This window comes from Pogonomyrmex barbatus, unplaced genomic scaffold (assembly GCF_055798465.1).
Source record: "Pogonomyrmex barbatus isolate J1 unplaced genomic scaffold, ASM5579846v1 scaffold11, whole genome shotgun sequence".
Classification (NCBI taxonomy): Eukaryota; Metazoa; Arthropoda; class Insecta; order Hymenoptera; family Formicidae; genus Pogonomyrmex; species Pogonomyrmex barbatus.
Window position 1 is genome coordinate 3565119 of NW_028297107.1, and position 23589 is coordinate 3588707.

Here is a 23589-nt window from a genome sequence, read left to right on the forward strand (position 1 = left end):
CCCCCATAATTCTTTCGGCGTGCGAGAACCGTGTGCGCCGATTGCGCCCCGATCGATGGGGTCTTGGAATATATCATTTTTCAAATAATCGATAACAATGTGACGGCAGCACAAACCTGCGCATGTAAGTCAAAATCGATGATTCGGTATTATTCGCATGGGAAACGCGACGCACACACACACATAACTCTCGTCGATACGAAACGCCTCGCGGCAAAGGGATGCATGATCGCCTGCAAAAATCGGCTTTTAGAGGATCCTATTTTGCAGCAAAGGGAAACGACGCGTTTGAAAGAGCGCGAGATGTGCAAGAAGACGATGAAAGTTTTGAGAAAAGGCGCGCCGCCTGCAAAGGCGTGGACGCGAAATGCTGAATCGGAGCCCGTTGTGACAAAGGGCCTGAAACTTTCGACGCGCCGCGGAATCGCGCCAAAGGAAATCCCGGCATTGCCGCGAGCTCGTCGCAATACCGCTTCGACGGCTCGCGGTATTGTAAGAGCTTCGTGTACGAAATTCATTTCCGGCGAATAGATGAATATTTTGCTAAGGCGGCTTAAGTTTTCGCTCGGATATGTCTCTCCCGTGTCGCATAAATCTTTGCGCGACTAAAACGGAAGATTTATTTAGCTTCTAGGGAAAATCTGCGAAAAGTCTAGCGGAGAGAGTTACAAGAACCTATTAACAAAGTGGCAACGTCACATGCGAACGGCAGATAAAAGTAAGTAAAACAAATGACATAGCAAAATTAATAATTGTTAAAGTTTTAAAACAAAATTAATAAGGATGATTAGGATAAAGAAGAGGAAAAATATTCGTGTTACACGTTCATTGACAAATTAAACGGTAAATGTGTCTTTAAATTTTCAACTGACTTGAAAAATTAACAACAATTAAAATGTATGTCTTATACACTTTGCATATTTGCTCGGACGTATATCGCGATACATTTAATCACGTTAAAAGATACACCATTTTGGAGTCTATGCGAACGTAATGCAAATATTGGTTAAAGTTTCTCCTCTGTGCTACGATATAAAGATTTATTAAAAAACCGCGACGCTGTCGAATTTCATTTCCAGTGGTTGATTTGTGAAAAACGGCGAGACGATTCTCGTTCTCGTATTCTCCTGTCTTTTTCCATCCTATATACTTCTTTTATATACACTCCTTTCCAGTCTCATTCTCTCATAGTGACCACGAAAAGAAAAGGAACGTATACTCAAGAGATTGGTTATAAAGAGCAAACAGAAAGGAATCGATGTAATTGAGGTGGGTCGGGCGTCTTTCTCTTTCTTCCTCTGTCTCGTGGGGCCCGAGCTTTCCACGAGAAATTGTATCTGAGAAAATGGCAAAGATCACGTCAGAGACTGCATTATTCAGCACCGACCTGGTAAATCTATATATACACGGCCGCCCTTTCATCCACAGTAACGTAAATCCTTTCCTCTTTCGTTCTAACCGTCCGCCTCCACTTCTTCCTTTCTGTTTCTCTCTCTCTCTCTCTCTCTGTCTCTCTACTTTTCTTCTCCTTCTTCACTCCTTTAATTTTTCGAATTACGTGCCGAGCTGTTTGTACAATATTCCCGACGAACGTAGCCTCAAGATAGTTCAAGAACCGCTATCGCTTCGGTTCCGGATTCGATTCCGCGCGCAAACGCAAACCATTTCTATTGCGCCATTTATCATCGACCTCGCTGCTTTATTAAGCATGACTGATTGATGTCCTTATTACCGGCTCCCGAATTCGTATCCGAAAAATTATCCCATTTCCACGGCCGTCCGCCCGCCGCCGGGGTTCGGCCAACGAGTCGCTTTTCCGGATGTTGAATCCGTCTCCGGACGCGGATTCAGCCCGCGTGAGAAATCCGGAAATCATAAATCACCAAGCGCGGCGAATTGTTGACGGAGTATATTTTCAAAAAGAAACTCTCTCCTCACCAGGCTCCGTCATTGTCAGTCGTATAATTAATTGATCCATCGCGCGGTAAGAGGACCGAAGAGAAGGGGGTAAACAGGCACAGAGTTCTCGATCATTTATCCAAGGTTTCACCCACCGTCAAATTGAGGAGAAAAAATCAGTTAAGAAGAAATCAAATTTTTAAATATATTTGCTTAAGATGAAAAATATAATTAGCGAAGTGAAAAATTCAAAGGTAGAAAAGGCGCTCTACAAAAAAGAAATTTCTTATACAAAATATTTGACATAAAAAAAATTATAATTGACAATAAAATCCAATATAGTTATTGTGTTGATTCATTAAATAGACCATATATGGGATTTTTTTTTTTCGAATTTTTGAGCTAGAACAGTCGCGTAAATTATTTCAGCATAAAAGAGTAAAACTTTGGATTAAACTTCTCTCTTTTTAGCTCCTCAATCATCTTCGTCGAGTTTCGAGCGAAAATGTCGCCGCTGTCTCTTAATGGAATAATAATGCGACATTATGACGGTCTCCAGGACGCGGAGAGGCGACCGGGGCGGGGATTCCTCTCCCAACCGTTGAGAGCAATTCCTCGAATACTTGTTTACTCTCCCATTTACTCTTCTGTTTCTTCGATAAAGTGACGCCGGCGCCGGCCGCGACCCTCGAAGAAGCTCGACTTCCGGCGTTTTCCGGCGTTCGCGGCAATTAACATCGCGCTTTACTGCGCTCCAATATCTTTCCGTATCCCGAGCACCGCGCAGCCGACCAACCGATTACCCGGGAGTGCTCGGAAATGGCGTCGTCGTCCTGAGAAATATATCGCGACGCGGTAAGCGAGGGCTTACTCGGGAAAAGCGATTTTTCACGCGGTCGATCGGGCAGGCCGCGACGCCGTAAAATATTACACACATAGCCATAATAGACCATTCGAAAAGAGCTCTCTCTCTCTCTCTCTCTCTCTCTCTCTATATTCCTGTTCTGTTTATTTTATCTACTCCCCGGAATCCGCGTAACTTTTAAGTCCTAATAGCCTTAGCGGTCTTAGTACAACACCCCGTGTGAGTGTACGTGTGTGTCACTTTGCTTATCTTGTCCCACACTCGACGCTCTATCTTTAAAATTACGTGCAGCCGTTTTAATCCCAAGATAAATAATGATTGACGTGAGAAAACGTTCGGAATTAAATTTGCGGCATAACGGTTACCGATTAATCCTTCTAAGAATAAATAGAATGACAGCTACGGAATGACACTGTTTGTGTAATTTATTTTAATTCTAATTAGGAATCCTAAGCTCAGTGCAATCCCTATTTTATTTTCTTATGCCAATCTTATGCGGAGAATATTAATCAATATATCAAGTTCGAATTTAAATTTATCAATTAATATATTTAAAATAAATGAATTTAGTTCTATAAAGACTTTATTTATATCTTATCTGTGATCACGGAATTTAATCACGAATAATTTATTTTGCAATATCAACATTTATCTGCATATGTGTATAGATAGACAAGATATCACAGAATATAGCAATATATATATATATATATATATATATATATATATATATTTCGTAACTCAGTTCAAACTTTATTCTTAACACTGCGCTTCCATGTCAATTCCGCGAAAAAGGACGATCGATGCGAGTCAAACTCGTCATGCGATAGTCGAGATATCCGTGATTTATTCATACTGAGAATTTGGAATTTACGGGCCAAAGGGCTGAATGAAATCGGTTTTGCCTTTTCACATCATCACTAAATGCATCCGTCGAATTGAGAGCCCGCTCGATGCGTCCAGCCTGTCCTCGACGCAGCGGCGCATTCGCATAAATATGCGCACGTATAAATCCATACGTTTATAGACTCATTCATATAATTGAAATTTGCGTGGACATTCATAGACATCGAATGAAAGATATGCAGCAGCCAGCATTCGCGCGCGTTTACATTTTTGAAAACATAGATAGTATCAAAAAAGAATTGATTGAAGATTTAAAAATGAGTGAAGCTGCTAATTTCTTAAACACTATACGGAAAGTCTGATTCTAATGATACATCTCTTGTGTGCAAGTAGAGCGAGATAAACTGAGCAGAAAAGTTCTCTATCATTTTGCGATGATCTTCGATAATTAATAACTCGTTACTAATTGCGAAAATTGCAAAATGATACAAGACTTTTCTGCTCACAAAGCGGTGTATCATTAAGAATAATTAAGAATCAGACACGCCATATATTGATTTCATAACATATAATAAATATGAAGAAAAAAATTTAAATTAATTTTACTTAAACGCATCAGTAAATCTTATATAAATGTAAGATATAAAATATATATATATATATATATAAACGCTATTCAATTTAAAATTGTTTATTAATTATTAATATTAATATATAATATATTAATAATATTTATTTACGTGAAAGTAATTAGAAATTATGGTATACACATATTTATATTAAACGATATTGCCGTGAAACAGATCTTCTTATGCGAAATAATTCGCATGCCCGGCGATATAGAATTAATGAGCCCCGAAACTAATTAAAAGCATCGAGCAGCTGCGGGAAATCGCTGCTCTCTCGACGTCATCTTGATATATAAGTTGGAAGGAATAACAGTGCGGTGGCGAGGGGATAAAATAGGGCGTGATAGCAGAGCTCGGTTATCCTTTATAGGCACGTACCTCAGTATACCTCTGTACACCGCATCATTGTGGCTTAGTGGTTTTCAAATTATAGCTCGTGTGCTTAAAGAGAAATGAATTTTATTAAGGAACTGATAGTGAGATAATCTTCGTGTGCATGTTAATAAATAAATATTTCCGCGTTAGTTCGTACGTTAGAATTTAATTTTGAATTTGTTATTCAAAAATATATGTAACGTTAATGTAAGACATTTCATTAACAGCCAATAAACAGATTCGTTAATAAAATGAAAGAGAAAAAGAGGGAATATAGGGTAGAAAACGGAATACATGAGCCACTAAATAGATGGAACAACACTCTCACATTTTACCTATATTTTTCTGCTATCATCTGCCGGCCGGCGCAACGTGGTCGGAAAATGAGTTTTGCCGAAAAACGAAGCGCAGCAACAAAGAAACAGTCGTAATTAGCAGTCCGGCTAATTGCATCGGGCTCGTCGGGGGCCGCGTCGCGGCAAATTATTATGCGAAACGCTCGAAATGTACGCGGCGAAATAGAAGGAATAAACTCGCCCAACGTGCAATTAGCCGGATCCATGAATTTTTCAGAAACGGACGGCATATCGTTCCGGAGTGGCGCATATCGCGCGCCGGAGTGCGGCTCGGCTCGAATCAGAGCGCGATAATATAATAAAAGTAACGATATTAATGGATGAATTATTAAAGCGGATAAATTATTCGATGGCCATTATTGCCGGAAATGCACGTTGCGCGAACGATATTGGGATTTCTCCTGATACACGCAAAATTTCTGACGAACATCAAAGTCAGTCAGCAAGAATTACGAGTGCAATCTCTCGAATTTTCGAAATCGTGTTGCAACGTCATGTTTTTCGTCAGGCTACACAAACACAGCTATCGCAAACATCCTATCGCAGCCATAGTTCAACCGACGATAATGAGTTCTGAATATTGTCAGCAGCCATAAACGTTATTATTACGCGCCAACCAATTAAATATGATTTAAACGTCACGGATGATATTACATTTTCCGATAAAGAGATTTCGCATGAGAGTTATCTTATAAATAATTAACCTGATTAATAATCCAATTAGTTACAAATATAAGCAAATATCTCGTTACTCACGTTATTGATACTGAGATATTAATATTTTTCAATATAATAACACGTAATAACACGTCAGGAATTTATGGATTTCTACGAAAATGTCGATGCTTTCAGTTTCGAATATTCGATACGATCTTTCCCCCGACAATCTCTGCATACATTATGTCAGAGATCCCAGGACATCGTGCGAGTCAGTTTCATTTGCACGCAATGCATACACCGATGCATTACACGTTCTGTATTTGTCGGATCGATATCCCGCGATGCGCGATATGCGGATTGACGCACGACAAAGTTATGTCATGCTGTCCGCTTTTAGAATCTACATACCTCTAATTAGTATCGATGCCATTCACTATTTATACGAATAAATCTTTCTTTTACTTGTTATTTATAACTTTTGTTCTATTTTTTGATATTTTTATTTTTGTATTTTTAATAAAAATAGTACAAAGAGAAAAGATTGGAAAACACAAACAAAGATAAAATTTCACTTATCGATTCAACAGAATTTTTTTTAAGTTATATATTTATTCATATTCAATATTTATTCATATGGTTGTTAAATAGAATAGAATAGAAATATTATTCTCTGTAGTTTTAATATTTCAACCTAAATTATTTTTCAGTTTAATTTTCTATTATACGTGAAATTCTTATATAGTCAATAATATAAAATTTGGAGGATATCAAATAAATATACAAATATTTATATCAATATAATATACAAATAAAATAAGATAAAAATTTATAAATAGAAAAAATTTTAAATACAATCTTATAAGAACTTTTTTAATGAAGATTAAGTGTCACGCTAAAATAAATCATTATTAAAAGGTTTTATGCTTTGTGTTATCTCTAAAGTAGAAAATAGAATAATTATTGCGCATTACATGAAATATCATGCTGCAACTTGGTTGGTCATAGATTTTAATCCCTATGCGACAAATCTATCATCGTTATTAATTCTCATCACCGCAATATTACGAGCGTGGTATCGGTTATCTTAATGGTCGCTGCTCGTGGATCTAACATCATGGTATTTGCCTGTGCAATTTAGCAGCTCAGTCGAAGATCGTAGCATTGGTCAGAACACGTCGTGTCCTTATCGTACACGTCACTCATCTTACTTGATGATTCATAACTTGTATGCACGCAATTAATATTCAAAACTGATTCAGATTGCATCTGCATCGTCAATTATAATTACAAGCTACATAATTATTACAAATTACAATGCAGATACAATTTGCATATACGTAATAATATCGGAAGTTTGTCAAGATTAATTTCCTTAGTTTTAATTAATTATGATCTTAGTGTTAATGGCTCGAAGCGCGAATTTTGTCTCAAGAGCCTTCACCTACATCTATTCTGTCGCGGTAGTAGAACGCGATAATTCGGCGAGGAAAATCAGTTAAATATTCTCGTGCTACGCAACCCCTCCATAATTTACGGAATTATCACGACGTACTTCAGACGGTGGTCTCCTCTTTTTTTTTGTTCTCACGGCGGCGCGTTCGTTCGCGGAATGCGTCGCGCGTATCTCGAGATACGTAGAAAGTTTACTCGAGATAATCGTAATTTCGCCCGGACCCGCGCGTACACCGTTAAAACTTCGGCACAATTATTCTCCTACGGGTCTCTGAAGAGGGTCGGAGCTGACTCGATCGGGCTGTCCGGGACGATGCTGATATTCAGAAGAGAGAAAAAGAAAAGGAAAAGAAGGAAAGCAGAGATAGAGACAGAGAGAGAGAGAGAGAGAGAGAGAGAGAGGGGGGGGGGAGCGGAGAGAAAATTAATAAAAATATCTCGAGGCCCGTACCCCCCGATTAATTAAAACTTCGGACGCCTGGAGGCGATCCATTGGTCGACTTATACTACTGAGCCCCGCTTGGAAATATACGCGCAGCAAAGTTTCCTCTTGCGAAAGAGGCAAAGGCGTGCCGATCGCACCTTTGAGACGGATTACGAAGAACTGCGGTCCGAGTTCCGCTAGAAATTTTCTTTATCATCCACAGTGCTCGTGTTGGACGGCGGCGGGCGTCTTACGAAAAGGTAATTATCGGGAAATATTTGGCGCGAGTAATTCGAATGCGTCCGTGCGAGTAATTTAAATCCGATTTCCCCTCGAGGAAGATTTAACTCGGCGCTTAATTACTTAAATTCCTGTTCCTTACATTTAGAATAATGCGAAGGAGGCTACGCGATTAAAGTAGTTATGATCATAAATATTTAATACGATTATTGAGAAAAGGAGAGACGGAGACAGCTGGTTGTACGACCAAATTTTATCGGAAATCGTCTGCTTTCTTATTAAAGGCTTTCTCATTCTTCACTGTAACGTCTCTCTTATCAAATAATTGTATAATCGAATACGTATATAATACGTATGTTTATAAGGACGTTAGGAAACAAAAAAAAATAAAAAAAAAGGGATTCTCTTTTACATATATGAATAATAAAGATAATAATCTTGATGGACATAAATTTAAAGTGTAATTAAAGTTTAAATAAAGTTTAAGTATATTTACCTAAAGTGCATATAAAAATGTCCTATTTATCGAGCTTTAATATTTATTTGCGATTTTTGCTATTATCCCACTATGAAAGTTTATCTTTCGGCTAAATTTTGATAAAAGGAGTCATTGCGGCGTAAACGGTTGACCGAGTTACATTTCACTAGCGTACACATACACATGCACGCACACATAGAGCCCTCCGCCGATGGCACATTTGAGACAACAACGAAAGCGAGAAAGAGAGGCAACGAGATAGAACCATGGCTGGCGGCATGGTTAACGAGCAGGATGTATCAATTAAAAGCCGGTTGGCGGCGGCAGCCGGTTTGGAAAACACAGGGCACAAAGTACGGCGATAGAAAATCGGCTCGCGGGAATAGTCCGCTGCGCGTCCGCGGGCGGAACTCGATTAATTACGAGTTAGTCCGGGACCCTTTGACGACGACGACGACAGTGCGTCATCGCGCCCGTTCTCTCTCTCTCTCTCTCTCTCTCTCTCTCTCTCTCTCTCTCTCTCTCTCTCTCTCTCTCTCTTTCTCTCGTTCTTTCTCTCTGTCTCCGGTCTGTCGCTTTGCGTGGATCACGTCTCGTAATTCATAAACCGCAGCGCGAGTTGTGGGTTCGACCAGAACTACTGGAAGCGCTGAAGCGTCGGCTGGACACCGGCCCTGGCGGCGGTTTCACTGTCCGATAGTACGGTAAAGAAGAGTGGAATTGTCAAGAGAATATTATACAGAAAGAATGGAGGAAAAGGGATTGATAGAGGCGCCATATAGAGGAATGGCTGATGGCTCGCACAGAGGCGCGTGAAAAAAAACCGTTTTTCGCAAAGTAAAAATTTCACCGTTATACCGTTTTCAAATTAGAACGGACACTTCTTTTCACGTTATTTAGATATTTTTTCGTAAAAAAGCTTTCAAATATTTTTTTCTATATTAAATGTCTCACGCGCGCGTGTATATATATGTGTGTTCACTTCAATACAAAACGCGCGCGAAATGACGACTGTGACACAAAGTATATAGTTATAATTAATTCCTGTCACGCTAAATCCATCACATTCGAATTTTGAGCTCTGAATATTTGCCCGACACTGGAAGCGATTCCCGAGTTCACCAGCTGCGCCTGGCATTCAGCTAATAGTCGAGTTGCATTAGATTGCCGACATAACATGCTACGAACTCTAGGAAACTCAATCATAGTATAGCAAAATTTGTTAAATGAGTCTCGTGTTTTCGGAAGTTCTTCGCTATAAATGAATCGCTTATTTCAGGACGAGCATGTATATCAGAAAGTTAATTTTACAACAGTAATCTATGCCGAGGCAAGTGCTTCTCTTCTACAACAATTAAAACATTAACAACACACTTATTATGGTTCTCGTTGTATCATAGCACATAAATGTAATGTATAATGATAATATTGTTGGAATAGTTAGAGCGCGTAAATTGCTAAGACAAGCTAGCAACTTTCACTTTTTCTAAAATTTATTTCAATTTTAAATATTTAATATATAATTACAGCTATTTATTAATTATAATATATATATTCATTTTTTTCTTCATGTTGTTTTAAAAATAATTTCTTAATGTTGAAAAATTAAGGTATTAAATAAGTAACAATATAAATATAAATTATATAAAAATGTGATATACTCATATAATACTAGAATAAATAATAATAAATAAAGTAAAGTTAAGTGATACAAGCGATATTACGGAGATCCAAGGATTTTTCTTTCAGTCACGAGCTTTGCTTCCCGACGTTGTTAATTTACGAGCTTAATTTAAAGTCGCAAAAGTCGTGCTTTTTTTAACAAACGGTACAGCGGACACGGGACAGCGACGAAACCAAAAGGGTTGCAGGTCGTCGGAGGTCGGGAGATCGTCGTTTAAATCCGATAGGTCGTGTCACTGCAACGCGGTCCTTTGCTCATCCGTGGCTGGTTAACAAGCTTAGTTTAAACACTCGTTAGAGGCGCCTGATCGTCGTAGCGAACAACCGGGCGCACAGCCCCGAGTGTAAGACACGCCGCACTCGGTGTGCGCGGTGCGAAGGCCGTTTATGATGGAAACTAGCGGCAAGTGTGTGCCTTGCGACACGGCGAATCTCATTAGACGCGATGGCTAAGGCTGATAATATCATGCGGAAACACGCGTAACGTCGTTTAGAAGCGAACACGCCTCGCCGCGCTCGCTTCACCGTGTGCGCGCACGCGGGTTTACCGGCGGATTTACGTTTCGCAAGAATTTAAATAAATTATCGTGTGGCCGGAAAATTTGACCGCTAATGTGGTCTTTCGCAGCAAGGTAGCTTAACGGGTCCGCAACTTTTTTTCTCAACGTTCACGTCCGCATCTGCGTCGCAACTGCGTCCGGCCATCTCGCGGCCAGAGAAGTTTTATCGTAACAGATTAAAGTAAAATATTAAATTAAAATTTTTATAATTATTATAATTTTAACTTGTTATAATTATAACTTGTTTAAAAATTTTGCTCAAAAACTAATAAAGGTGAAACGCAAAAAGAACTTTTTAATAAAGAAATTTAAAATATTGCGTTTAATATAAAGATATAAAAAAATCTACAACCACTAACATATTTTTTGTTTACTTTCTTTTCAACTTTATCGCTTTATCCGTAAAATTTTTTTATATTCCGAAAAATGATTTTTATTTTTTCATTATATAAAATTTATGATCCATATGATGCAAAACAGAAGTACAGTGTGAAAAATGAGAAAAGTCTTTTTATATTTTTTTTGACTTGCGTATAATCTAAATTATGTATATCCCATTACGGAGAAATAGTGTGAATGTCGTAAGATAATGCAAAAGTTAGAAAACTCGAGCTGTGTCGATGGCAGAACGAGAAGTTTAATTTATTATCGGAGCGATAGGACCTCCGCGTCGGTGTAACTTTTTTCATGGCGAAATCCCTCGAGTATCAGTGTTAAATTGGCCGTAACCTTCCAGATTAAATTGGCACGGCCTTTTTGCTTAGTTAGATTGTAAATGTACAGGCAGTGAGCGGAGCGCCTTTTTACGCGGTGAAATACTGACCGATCCGCCATTGGAATAAAAAAACTTTAATCCTTCTCCTACGCAAGTGTACTGAACGGGCGGAATCGCTGATGAAGCTGCAAGCTCGATGACTGGGAAATTATCTTTTGCGACTGCTTTCACATAGCTCTAGATTAATGAAATTTATTTCAATTATTTTGTTTCTCAACTCGAACGTAATTCTGTGCATATCTGCTTGAAAATATCGCAGAGTTGCCGGAAATGCCGTTATTCATTTCATCTGCGATATCTTTCATCTACTCGGAAGGAGATTTTCACTTGAAAAAGATGAGGCACAAAGTTTCTCAGAGAGAATTATAAGCGATCGCAAATAAAGCACTTTGTGAAAACCAAGCAGCTAATAGGTATCTTATTTTTTAGTTAACGTCAGATAAAGTTTGCTTTAACGAAATCTTAATGTTTGGTTTGGTACAGAAGTATGTTTGATATTAAAAGCGAAAAAAAGAATCTCTTCAAAACGAAGCGCAGCTTTACATTATTAAAATAGCGACTTGATTAAATATCGGCAGACTTTATTTAACCTCATGACTATGATTTTATAATATTCATGACACATATCTAGATATTATTAAAACAAATATTAATTATTACGTTTTTATAGAGATTATAAGTTTATGATTATTTACCAGATTAATTGATAAGAATTTTGTCGAGTATTATCAACCTTTATATTCGCGTGATAAACACAAAGCAAAATTAAGATATCAATGTTATAAATTGTATAAATAATAATAATAATATGTTATAAATAATATAAATTGTATATTACCTGTACACTACTATTGTATTGTACCTGTTCCTGCTATCATATACTGTGATGGAATTAATAATATTAATAAAGTGTATGACTGCACATCCGCATCGTTCTTTCCATTATACTGACAAATTTAAAACTGGTACATTACGACCGTGTTTTTTTCCCTTCTTCTTCTTCTCATCCGATTACTTTTTACGTGAAACTAAAAAGTTTAATCCTATGCGCGTGGTTGCACATCCGATGACGGTGTTCGTGCAATTGCAACTGCTAACAAAGTTTCAAGGACTGAACGGACGAAACGACGACGACGACGATGACGACGACGACGACGACGACGACGATCAATGTCTTCTGTTTCTGGTGCGGCGAAATTTCTCGAACGACAAAGAGATAGGGAGCCACGCAAGGAAAGAAGCCCGAATGGTTAAATGGATCGATCAGCCAAGGGCTCGTCGGGAAATTGCCGCCATTAATCCCAACGCCTTTAATTAGGGGAGAGCGTGACAAACGTCGGAAATTTTTATCTAAATCGAGCCCGTTCGTCCGCCGCACTCCCGTGGGGACAATTTTTTCGCCGTATTTCACTACCGGGCTCTCCATGAGGATCCTTCTCACGCCGCCACGAGGCGACCACTTAAAGGGCCATGCATTTATCGCGGGACCCTGCCCCAACCTAAATTACGGCACGTAGATGAACCACTCTTTTATTGCTCTTCTGTCCACGTCCCTTTGAATCCGCGAGATTTTTCTGTCAAGTATGAGATTCTCGCAACTCCAAACATGCACATCGACGATAGATATATATATATATATATATATATCGCGTGAAATATTTATAGAATATGTATTACATACAGAAACATAAAAATATGTGAGATATTTTTTTAGATATATCGCTATTTTTAGTTTTCGATTCTATTCCTATTGCGGATTCCTGACATTGCATTTTTTGATGGTATCTGGGTGTTGTGTCATTTTTAGAGATTTTTACGTATTTGCTTTTATCACTGTATGTTTTTTCGGACATGCGTTTTAAACAGGAAAGCTCGCGAGAATATCGAGTATCTTCTTTTCATAAATTCATAAATTACATTTTCATAAATTATATTCATCGTTATTTCCAACGGCTGTCACGCGAAACAAAGAAAAAATAATTTTGTTAGTAGATTTGCATAATATAATATTTATCCTTATATATATATATATATATATATATATATATATTCGATAAATATATTATTGACAATCAATGGAATATTTCTAAAAAATCGGTGTGTATTAAAAAAAGCTAAACTAAACTTTTTTTAATTAAGAGAGAAAAACATTAAAATTAATAAACAGAGGAAGATGACGGTTTTATATATAAAATATGATACTTTTTGTATGCCATTGTTGAAGATCTTTTGTTGAATATTGATCGTGGAAATGACAGCATAATACAACATCTACTCGATTTTACAAAAACAGTGATATTGGGTAATTTAAATTGTTCTCATTCAGATTCTATTGAGCGCATAATAAAAGAAGCACGATAGAATAACATAATGAATATGTGTACAAATGTAATATAAAGAGAACACAAAATTGATATCGAAAAAATATACATAATTTAGCCCAGACAGAGGAGAAATTACATAATTTTCATATTATTTTTAATACGACTTTTAAAATGCTTAATGCATTATTTTAACCGTAGAAAAATGCAAGTTTTAAATTCTGGGTAAAGCACAATGTTAACCACCGACATCATCTGTTTGGTTTCACAAAGGCGTCCTTTATCAAGTTAGCTCTTTTGTGTCACTGCCCATGGCAGAAACTTCTTTCTTAGCCACTTTTTATGAGATGCTGATGAAGCAAAATTTTATTAAAACGATGATAATCGTTAAGACCGTGCTACCGGCTGTCAGACCATGGTAATATAATGGCTATGCATGCCATGTTCCCAGGATGCGCTTTAAGTATAATATAAAAAGTATTTAAAATCTCTTCCCCCAAGCGAAGGAACGCTTTTCGTTAAAAAAGATATTTAAAGGTCCGCTTTTCTAACCGCGTATTCTCTCAAGATTCATTCGGCTATTCACCACGTTCAATTTTGTGGAATGAAATATCAACAGTTAATTGTATGGGAAAACAAAGCGGCGCGCTACGTGCTTTCATATTCTCTGGATGATCCATTTAAATGATATCTGTATGCGAAAACTCGCTCGACCGCAGATGCGCTTTTTACCGTCTGCAAGAAACGCTATCTTCTTTCTGCTAACAATCTCTCAATTACCGCAATGGTACAAAGAAAAATATTGCACTGAAGATTACTTCAACTTCCGCGAAGGTATGCGAACTTGATAAAATCCGAAACGAATTTTCCGCGGGGTTTTTGCACAATATGGCTGTCAGCGTATCCAGTATATATCCCGGAGGACTTAAGTCCTCCTCTGACAGCCTCGCGTCCTTTTGTTCGTAAAGAGCGGAACCCAATAACCGTGAAAGGAGATTAAGCTTAACAAAGTGTCCTCGAGTTTACCAAAGCAACGAGTTAAGCGGAATCCCCAACTCGTTGTCGAGGCTACCCAAGACGGGACTTTGGCAAACTCGCGAACTCGTTAACGAGCGAGAGGGGCCCGTTGACCGCGGCGACCTCGATTTGCGAACCGAACAACGCGACGCATTTTTGCGACTCCAAGCTTTTAATCGAATAAGTTTCGCACCTAAGAGTCAAACTATGAAAATGAGATTTCGAGCTTCTTGTTTTGTTATAAAATTCTTCACTAGTTTCTCGAGCCAAATTTTCCTCTCGGTTTAAAAAGCGAGAAAAGGAGGAAAACTCAGCTCGAGTTACAAAGAGCTCAACTAAAAAGCAAAATAAACGTTGTTCATTATTTCATTCTTTAGAATAAACTTTACTCGAGCGGGACTCCGACTTAAAAAAATCAATGCGAAAATCTGCATGTCATATTTTAAATTATTAATCTTCCGCTTCCACTTTCATTCATTGTTATTTAATCAAAAGGATTACGAAAAGGTACGTATCAAAAATGTCTGTATCAAAGTCTAGCTGTCTCTTAAAGAAACTAAAGAGCCGAGATCACACGGCGAGTTCTGAAAAGAGCACTGTACTCCGCTGTCCACGATGAGCTGCCATCCGCGAGAACTTTTTAACGAGACTTTCGTCGAGTTGTGGTTTTAACCCCAAAAATTTGACGGAACTCGTTGGACAGACTCTGAATGTGTGCGTCGCAGACTCGTCAACGAGATTACCGTTAACCTGCAACTTCGGCTGAGGTAGCCTCGAGGAGTTGTTTCGCTCAAAACTTACCCCTTATTGGCGAGAGTTACTCCTGTGGGCTCGGACGCGCAACGAGATTACCGTTAACCCTGTAGTTAACCGACGAGATAAATCGATTCCGGTCGAAATCCTCTTTTCGCTAACCCGTTGCAAGTATTTAAATATAAATATATTGTCAATGATTTTATTTATTTAATATTATTATTATCTGATATTTTCATAAAAAAATGTATTGTTATTTGAAACATACAAACATTTTTATATTTACCTTTAAGAAGCACAAGGCTAAAAAATCAAATTTTTAAGTCATCGATTTATAATTAATTTAATTTCACGATTGCACTTAAAATAATAAAATTTATAAAAAAATTATCGAAAACTTATACCTCCTTCTTTTTTTAGAACATAATCTATTTTAAAAGTAATATTTATCTTATAAGATTTATGTACTTGTAATGAATTGAATTTTGAGTAAACTTTTTTTTTTATAAAAAGCGAATTATTCAACATTCCTTTATTTCTCAAGTACAAATTTATCGACAATTTTATTATCATTTAAGATGCACCAAAGGTAATACATGTAAAAACAAGCAAATTTTTATATTATTTATATAATATTTAAAGTAATATCTAAGTATGCTTTAACACAAGTTCTCAGGCTAATTTTCGAGATTTCTAAAACTATATAAATGAGAGAAGACAATTATACCAACTTCAACTCCGTGTAATGCAATGGAATGCACAAGTGCGATGGAACCACGCGCAAAATTAATTCCTGACAACAGATTGCATGAAATTTTTCATTGTGACGTTCACGTAGACGGTGATAAATTTATCCCAAGGAATTGGATGGCTTTGTCATGCATAAAGAAGATTTTCTTCTCTAAAAGAGAATATCGTGCGAGTTATGTATTGTTGCGCGAAACACGTGCGCGATTACTTCTGCATTGAGAAATCTTTTATTGTTCCGAAAGACAGAAGCTCGCATGATCAGGAGCTCGCTGAATTTTAGCATGTAATAATGAAGCGAGTATGACAGCCGGCAGAGGAGACAGGGGGAGAGAAGGAGGGAGAGAGAGAGAGAGAGAGAGAGAGAGAGAGAGAGAGAGAGAGAGAGAGAGAGAGCACACACACACACAACTCCAATTTCCATATTATAATTAATTTCTCACTTAGCCGGCGGGCCGCATTAATTATATGTCCCCAACCGACGCTCGGGCTATTCATACATATCTAATTAGTTTGGCCTCGTGCAGGGAACTTATAAAGTGCTGCAAGCTTTTGCCATATAAACTTCCAATGGCCAGTCGACGATGCGAGGCCTCATAATTCGTTGATATCCCCTTCATTTTGGCTAATTATTTAATGAACTTTAATAAGAAGCTCGAAAAACCTTCCGAGTTGAAGGAACGTAGATTAAACATTTATTTCGCACGTGAAACGATGACAGCGACATTTTTGAAAAAAATATTCGTAATCACAGACAATCAAAAAGTATGTCACGGTTTTTTTTTTGTTTGTTTGTTTGTTTGGACAAAGCGCGTTCAAAGATATGAAACGGAAAATGCAAGCAAATAACGAGACGGGATATGAAAGGTTGCTCGATAACAATAAAAAAAAAAAAAAAAAAAATCGTAAAAATTCATACGGCTCAAAGCGAATTGATACGTGATACTATATAAAACGAAAGACGGAAAATTACATTCCCGAGATAGAAGAAGTGTCACTCTTGTCGGCGCGATCATCAAAACTTCTGAAGGGAACTCCGCAGAAAGTGAAGCATGGAAATTTAAAGCAACCGGGGGGGTCGTTCCGCGATCTTCGCAACTTTCGCCGTCGATTCTCGGCTGCAAACGGGCGACCGGTAATTGCGATCTCGATATGTTTCGAAGAACTTCGTCGTCGAAGTTAGCGCGAATCGGCTCTTCCGTTCCGTTCCTCGAGATGCCCCGCTCCCTTCGTTCCAGCCAGCTTTAAACGTTAATCTTGATATCAGCTCAGAAAATTCAGTTCAGAAAAAAGTTTTACATTCACGCGCGACAATTTGTACGAGTAGTTTGTCCTCTCGACGTTTCGCCATTGCATCAGCCGGTTTGCTGCCGGATTATAAATCGACAAAAGGGAGTATCCTCGCGAAATAGAATAAATAGAATAAATAGAATAAATTCTCACACCCATTTTAATGAATTATTTTAATAAATAGTTTCTCTGGAATATTTGATGATTTTTGTACGCGTATGTGTATGTGTGCGGAAGAAACACAATACGTTTGCATGACGCACCGGATGAGGAGAAAAAGCGCGCATTCACATTCTCCGGCAGAGATATTTAACTTGCGTTGAGGGCGATTTTACAGAATCATGCCTTCGCTAGATAATTAGACCATCGCGTTTCTTCAACGAGCACTACTTGCACGTGCAACTGAACCGGATTTTGGACTGGCAACTAAGGCGGACTCGTATTTGTCAATATCTAGTTAGCCGTTACTCACCTAGGTAGAGTAGCTCAAAACTCGGCCAAACTACTAAGTACATGTACCCTAAATAATTGGTTTGCATAACGCCAACACGTGGAGTCAAACAATAAATAACTTGGTTGCAAACAAATTTTGCTTATAATTTATGTTCATTGTTTGAGTTTACAAAACGTGAGAAATAAATGTCTCTTCTTGTATGTAATATATTTTTAAGCATTCTATATATCTTATTTATATAATATCTTGAAAAATATTTAAATACTCACTTGGATGCTCAGGTTCGTCACTGTTCGCATCGTTATCGAAAGAAGTAGTTCCTTTCGACTGTGCACTGGCGAACGTCGATATCTCGATGCACGTCACCACTAACAATATCCGCAGCATACTGACGAACGTCTCTTAGTCGATTTCACCCTCGAACCATCCTAACGTTGTTTGCGTCTCATTCGATTCTCAGATGTTACCCTGTTAACAAATAATGTTTTTGTCAGTAAGAGAAAACCATAAGTAAAATATGCTTTGTTATAAAAATATTTAAATTTTGATGTCAGAATTTCCTACTTTCAACCTTGCGTAGAAGGTGCTTTTAGCTCTATTTTAATAGTTTAGATCTATTTTAAAAATTAAAATAAATAAAATTTCACAATTCGAGTTCTTATACACTTATACTTTATATCGTATCATAAGTTATTCATAATTGTCATAACAGTGTATGTAACTCCAAATTTTTCCTCTCGTGGAATTATTAAAAATTACAGTGAGAAAAACGACAAAATTTCACGTGAAATATTTTTATTAAAGCTTTGATTTTTCAAAGGGATATCGTTGTTTCGTCAGTTCAAGGAAAGTAAGATTTTATGACGTTGAAAGCTGCAAATATAGCTTTGGCATTTCGCATTTCTGGATGGGCGACATTTTATTCGAAATCGTTTTCAGTGAAATTTCACGCTGCGATAGCATCGACACGTGTAGCTGGCATTTAGCAGCAACGGCCACGTTTGATAACGCGTGACGCGTTTATTGTTAATTTCACCGCCGCGTTTGGCGCGTGCTACGATATCGGATTAACAGCGATCGACGGTTTATCAGGGTAGGCTGATACAAAACCAGGGTCAATCGATCATTTTCAAACAACACACATCAAAAATGCTGTCAAGTATTTTTGCCCTTTCCGGAAATGTTCACAATAGATGTTCTTCCAGCAGAATTGTTACATGAATGCGATTCAAAATTTTCCTGTTGCGTTTTCCGGCTAATAAACTGCATTCCATTTAATCTTCATCAATTCAAGTTTTATTAATTTTAATTAATATCGATTTTAATGTCATGTCAGTATACGATAACATTTGAAAAAAAAAAAAAAAAATTTTTTTAAACAGGAATCTCGAATAAACTAAACGGGTGACCGTCGTATAATGTTAAAGTCACGTCAATGAAATATCTTTACGAAATATCTTTACGAATTTAATTTCTTTTTTTTTTTTTAGTTGTTATCCATTTTTGACAGGTTCGAAGATATCACGATAACTTTAAAAAATCAAAAAGGTTTGTTTACCTGTAACAGAAAAAAAATAATCGTATTCTATTGCTCTGTATTTGCGCAACGTGTTCAATTTTTCTGGAATTTTGGAGAGTTATCGAGCCCCTCTTTGAAGTTGTTTCAACGATGGAAGCCCATCGCTGGAAGCTTACGCGTTCCGTTCTTCCGTTACGGCAGAAGGATAACGTCGTTGCGAAAAAGCGGAACAATGACGGGACTTTTGCGGGATTCTCGAGGGAAAGGGGAGCAAAGCCGAATCGACAGGCGTACAATCGATCGCGAGATATCGACCAATTATAACGAAAAATTGTTCACGTCTCGCGATGCATTTTTCCTCATGATAGATTTCGCGCCTCGTCGAAGGGAAGATCATGAATATGAAAGTAATGACGGTGCGCGGAGAGAAAAATGAGATCTCAGATCTTCCGAAGCTCCACGCGCATATCGTGAAACTCGTGGGAAATCTACAAAACGCGGCAGAATGAATGGTATCCTTTGTGTAGGGACAATGCAGCTTAGTCGCGCCGAGCTTATGGACCAGTTTATCAAGGCAGTGTCTTATCGTTTAGATTACGTCATTATTCGACATTAATTATTCATGAATTGTTCGCAATAAATAATCGTAATTAATCAACAAAGATCAAATTCTCCGGCTGGCGCGTATAGACCGAAATTGCAATTTTAAATAAAGCAAGAAGGAAGTATTTTTATAACGATTGAATTTTATTTAATTTAATTAAAATCTAAAATAAAATTCACTCTTAATATACTCGCATTATAGTCAGTCTCATTTCTTTTGGAAACAAACTTCAACTTTAGAAATTGCGTGTTCTAAATGCTTTGTTAGTTTATCTAAAGCACGGGAGATAAACGTCGCTCTTGTGTTTGCGTGATCACTTTGAATTTCAGAAACTGGTTTGCATAATTCTCGTGCTCTTACAACGTCATAACTACGGTGTTTTTACAGTAGATCAAATCAACATTTCCAATTCTATTGTAACGTTGATTTGACGGCAGGCAAAGAAATAAATGTTTCGCGATATATTACCACTTGCTAAAAAAATAAATTTCATGTACCGATCGAAGTTTGATGTAAACGCGATTACGCTGTGGACGAAAAACCCGCGGATATGTCCAACGCGAATAAACAAAGTAAAATAAACAAAGTCGCGAAAAATCGGTGCCAACACGCATGAAATAACATGCACTGTTTATCTACGCAGGTTGTAGGAACGACAAAGAGAATTTGTCACACGTTCTAAATTCTTTTACATGGTCTTATGAAAATATAAATATAATATTATGTAGCTATAATATATAAAAACACAAAGAATAACGCAAATTCATACATCTTAAATATTAAAGATAGATTTTTTTTAAGTATAAAGTTTAAATTAAGTATAAAGTGCAGCAAATAATCATTTTTTTTCGTTCTTGATGCAAAGATTAATAAAACGATACGTTAATAAACGTGCCTTCCTCGAAGTTTTCTTTACAATCTTTCACAATTTTTTCTTACAGAACTGGTGGAAGACAAGATGCAGAATCGCAACGTCTAATATATAATAAAGAAACGATTAAAGACGGCTCCGTGAAAATCGAGTTATTGAAAATTGACCGGATAGAGATGAAGGGGTGGGGAAAAAAATAAAAAAAAAGCGAGATTTAATTTTATACGGTCGATTTAGCCGAAGGGCCGCTGGTCGCTAGATTTAATCGAAGATTCTTTCTCATCGACGATTCGCTATCCTCGATCTTTACTCGCTCTTTCCCATTTTTTTTTTTTTACCGCCTCATCCAAGGATGGCACGTGCAATCTAATGACGCTTCCGGTCATTCCCGACGCGTTGTAAAGCGACGAGCTACATCCCTCGAGGGAGAAACGCGAGATCGATGTTTTAGTGAAGGAGCAACGTCACTTCTTCCTGCCGACGAATCTTGCGAGCGTGATGATTTCGCGAGGAGAATACGGGAAGGATAATACAGACTAAAGTCGTGTTACATCTAACGAGGGATATCGTAGATAACAGAGAACGAGATCTGCATCCCTCGCGGCTGAATTTTCGGTTACGACGATTAGTTTAACTAGCCGGATAAGATTTTAGCGCGTAGTCGTAACCAATGATATATATAATCATCAAAATAATAATCACCCTTCGTACTTTTCTCATCTCTTATAGTATCTTATTGCCGACGATGAGATAATATAAAAAATATATATTATCATCCAGAAAAAATATATGTTAAATTATCACGACCAGCAGCAAGATTTATCTATCTTACATCTCCGTGTATATCTTGCATATCGGTTTTGCATTTTTTAATAACGAAACGTCGTTTCTGATAAAATATGCACAGTTTTTCCGATACTACCAGCGACATAGCGATTATTTCTATCGATAATCCCATTGGTTATCGATAACCACGTTGCCTTTTGTATTGTTTGCTCGAATTAACCTTCGTCTATAACTCGAACGAAATTTCGATGTGGTATTTTTAATGCGCAAGTTTATTTCTCATTTTTCGAGATAAAGCGAGTTTCGATGCGCCTCAGGTAATAATTGAAATTCCTTTCATCTCGATCCGACTCTCGTTGCTTTACTTCTCGTATTTTTACGCCTCGAGCAGAACGAATTTCCTGCTTCCGGAAGAAAAACACGACAACGAGCATTGCCACCCAAAGCAAATGTATGAATCAACGACTTGAAAGGCGTGTCTTCGTTTCGCTTGTATGGTCTCAACGAAACCAATAGTGCAACGAACGATTGGCAAAAGGCGATATCGATGTAACGTCGACCCTTGAAAACAATTCTTTTCGACTACTTGCTTTTGCAATATTATTTCTCAAATAAAATTCTTCACCATCTTGTTGATATCATACATGTGTTGTAAAAAATTATTCAAATATAATAGTTGTACCACTAAATATGACTTTCTGTTTTGCTATTTCGCCGTGCACGTTATAAAATTTAATAAAAATTTAATAAAATTTACAACTCAACAAGCGGTAATCTCATTAAATATAACATTTTTTCGCAAGAAGAGAAAAACGCGATGTTTACAAAAATATTATACATCATAAATTCAAAGCTTCCTTTCTCTCTCTCTCTCTCTCTCTCTCTCTCTCTCTCTCTCTCTCTCTCTCTCTCTCTCTCTCTCTGTACAAACTGCATATTATTACCCTTTTAAAATCCCGCATTAAAAAACATTGGTCTCTGTCTCTTATATTTCTCTTTATACAGCGCAATAATAAATCTATCGCAATAATAAATTGAATTTTAAATAAACTAGAAAATATATCGCATAAGTACGTTCAGGGTGATTAATCAAGATGGAACTCTTTTAGCGAAAGTCTTACGGCATTTGAAACAGGGAGACAGTAAATGACTCGATTTCTAACGACAGTGACGTAATCGAAATGAGCACGCGAGTCCTTTCGACGACGTCGCGGAACACGTCCTCCGTACGTAAGTGCTTTTTGTTCTTATCGGCTATTCTCTCTCCTCGGCTTTCGACTCTCTATCGATGTGCGCACTCGAAGCGAACGCCGGAAAGTGGTTACAGTCCGTGTTAGTACTGCCGGTGGAGGGAAGAGTTGTTCCTCCGACGTGGAAACACGTCGGACACGCGAGGTTAGTTCTATCTACCCTTGCACATCGTGCTGCCATCGTGCTGCAACCATTACGCGACAAAAATTCCTTCGGAGAAAAAGACGAAAAACAATAACCATGAAGATTGTGATTTTCGCGATAAAAGGTATATATTCTCTGTTGCACCTTAGAGTATCGAACAAGCTCAGTAAATTATCTTTTAGAAATTGAAAGAGAAATATATTATTATAGTTCTCTAATTTTTCATATTAAATGAAGCATTATATATTTCGTCTTAATAGTAAAAAGATTCGAGAATAAAATAAATTAACACATTCAATGGCATGTGTTATTGGATATTTTAATTTTTCTATTTAGTTTTTAAATTCTTCATATGATAAAATAAAAAAATATTATGTTTGTTTTTTTATCTCTAAACTGTGAAATGGCAGTAGTTTTCGTTTTGAGATATAAAAAAATATTGATATAAAAAAGTAAAATAATCTGAATAGTTTATGAATAATAGCCATATATCTAAATTAAAACATTCAGCCCATAATCTCTAAATCATCTAATTTAAGTTATTAAAATAGGTATCAGCAGTTTACCCTCTGACATAATGCGCTTTTCTG

General features: G+C 37.3%; 1 protein-coding gene across 3 annotated transcripts in view; it reads right to left on the bottom strand.

The window, feature by feature from the left end:
• The window catches only part of LOC105422335 (nephrin), a 194161-nt gene that overhangs the window by 166165 nt on the left and 4407 nt on the right, over window positions 1-23589 (bottom strand). For all 3 annotated transcript variants that reach the window (XR_016138043.1, XM_089071342.1, XM_089071341.1), the window contains exon 2: window positions 18094-18292. Coding sequence is in view for 2 of the 3 variants with exons in the window: in XM_089071342.1 (XP_088927468.1) it covers window positions 18094-18211 (118 nt within the window). In the remaining variant the exon portion in view is untranslated. The remainder of the gene's footprint in view (window positions 1-18093; window positions 18293-23589) is intronic.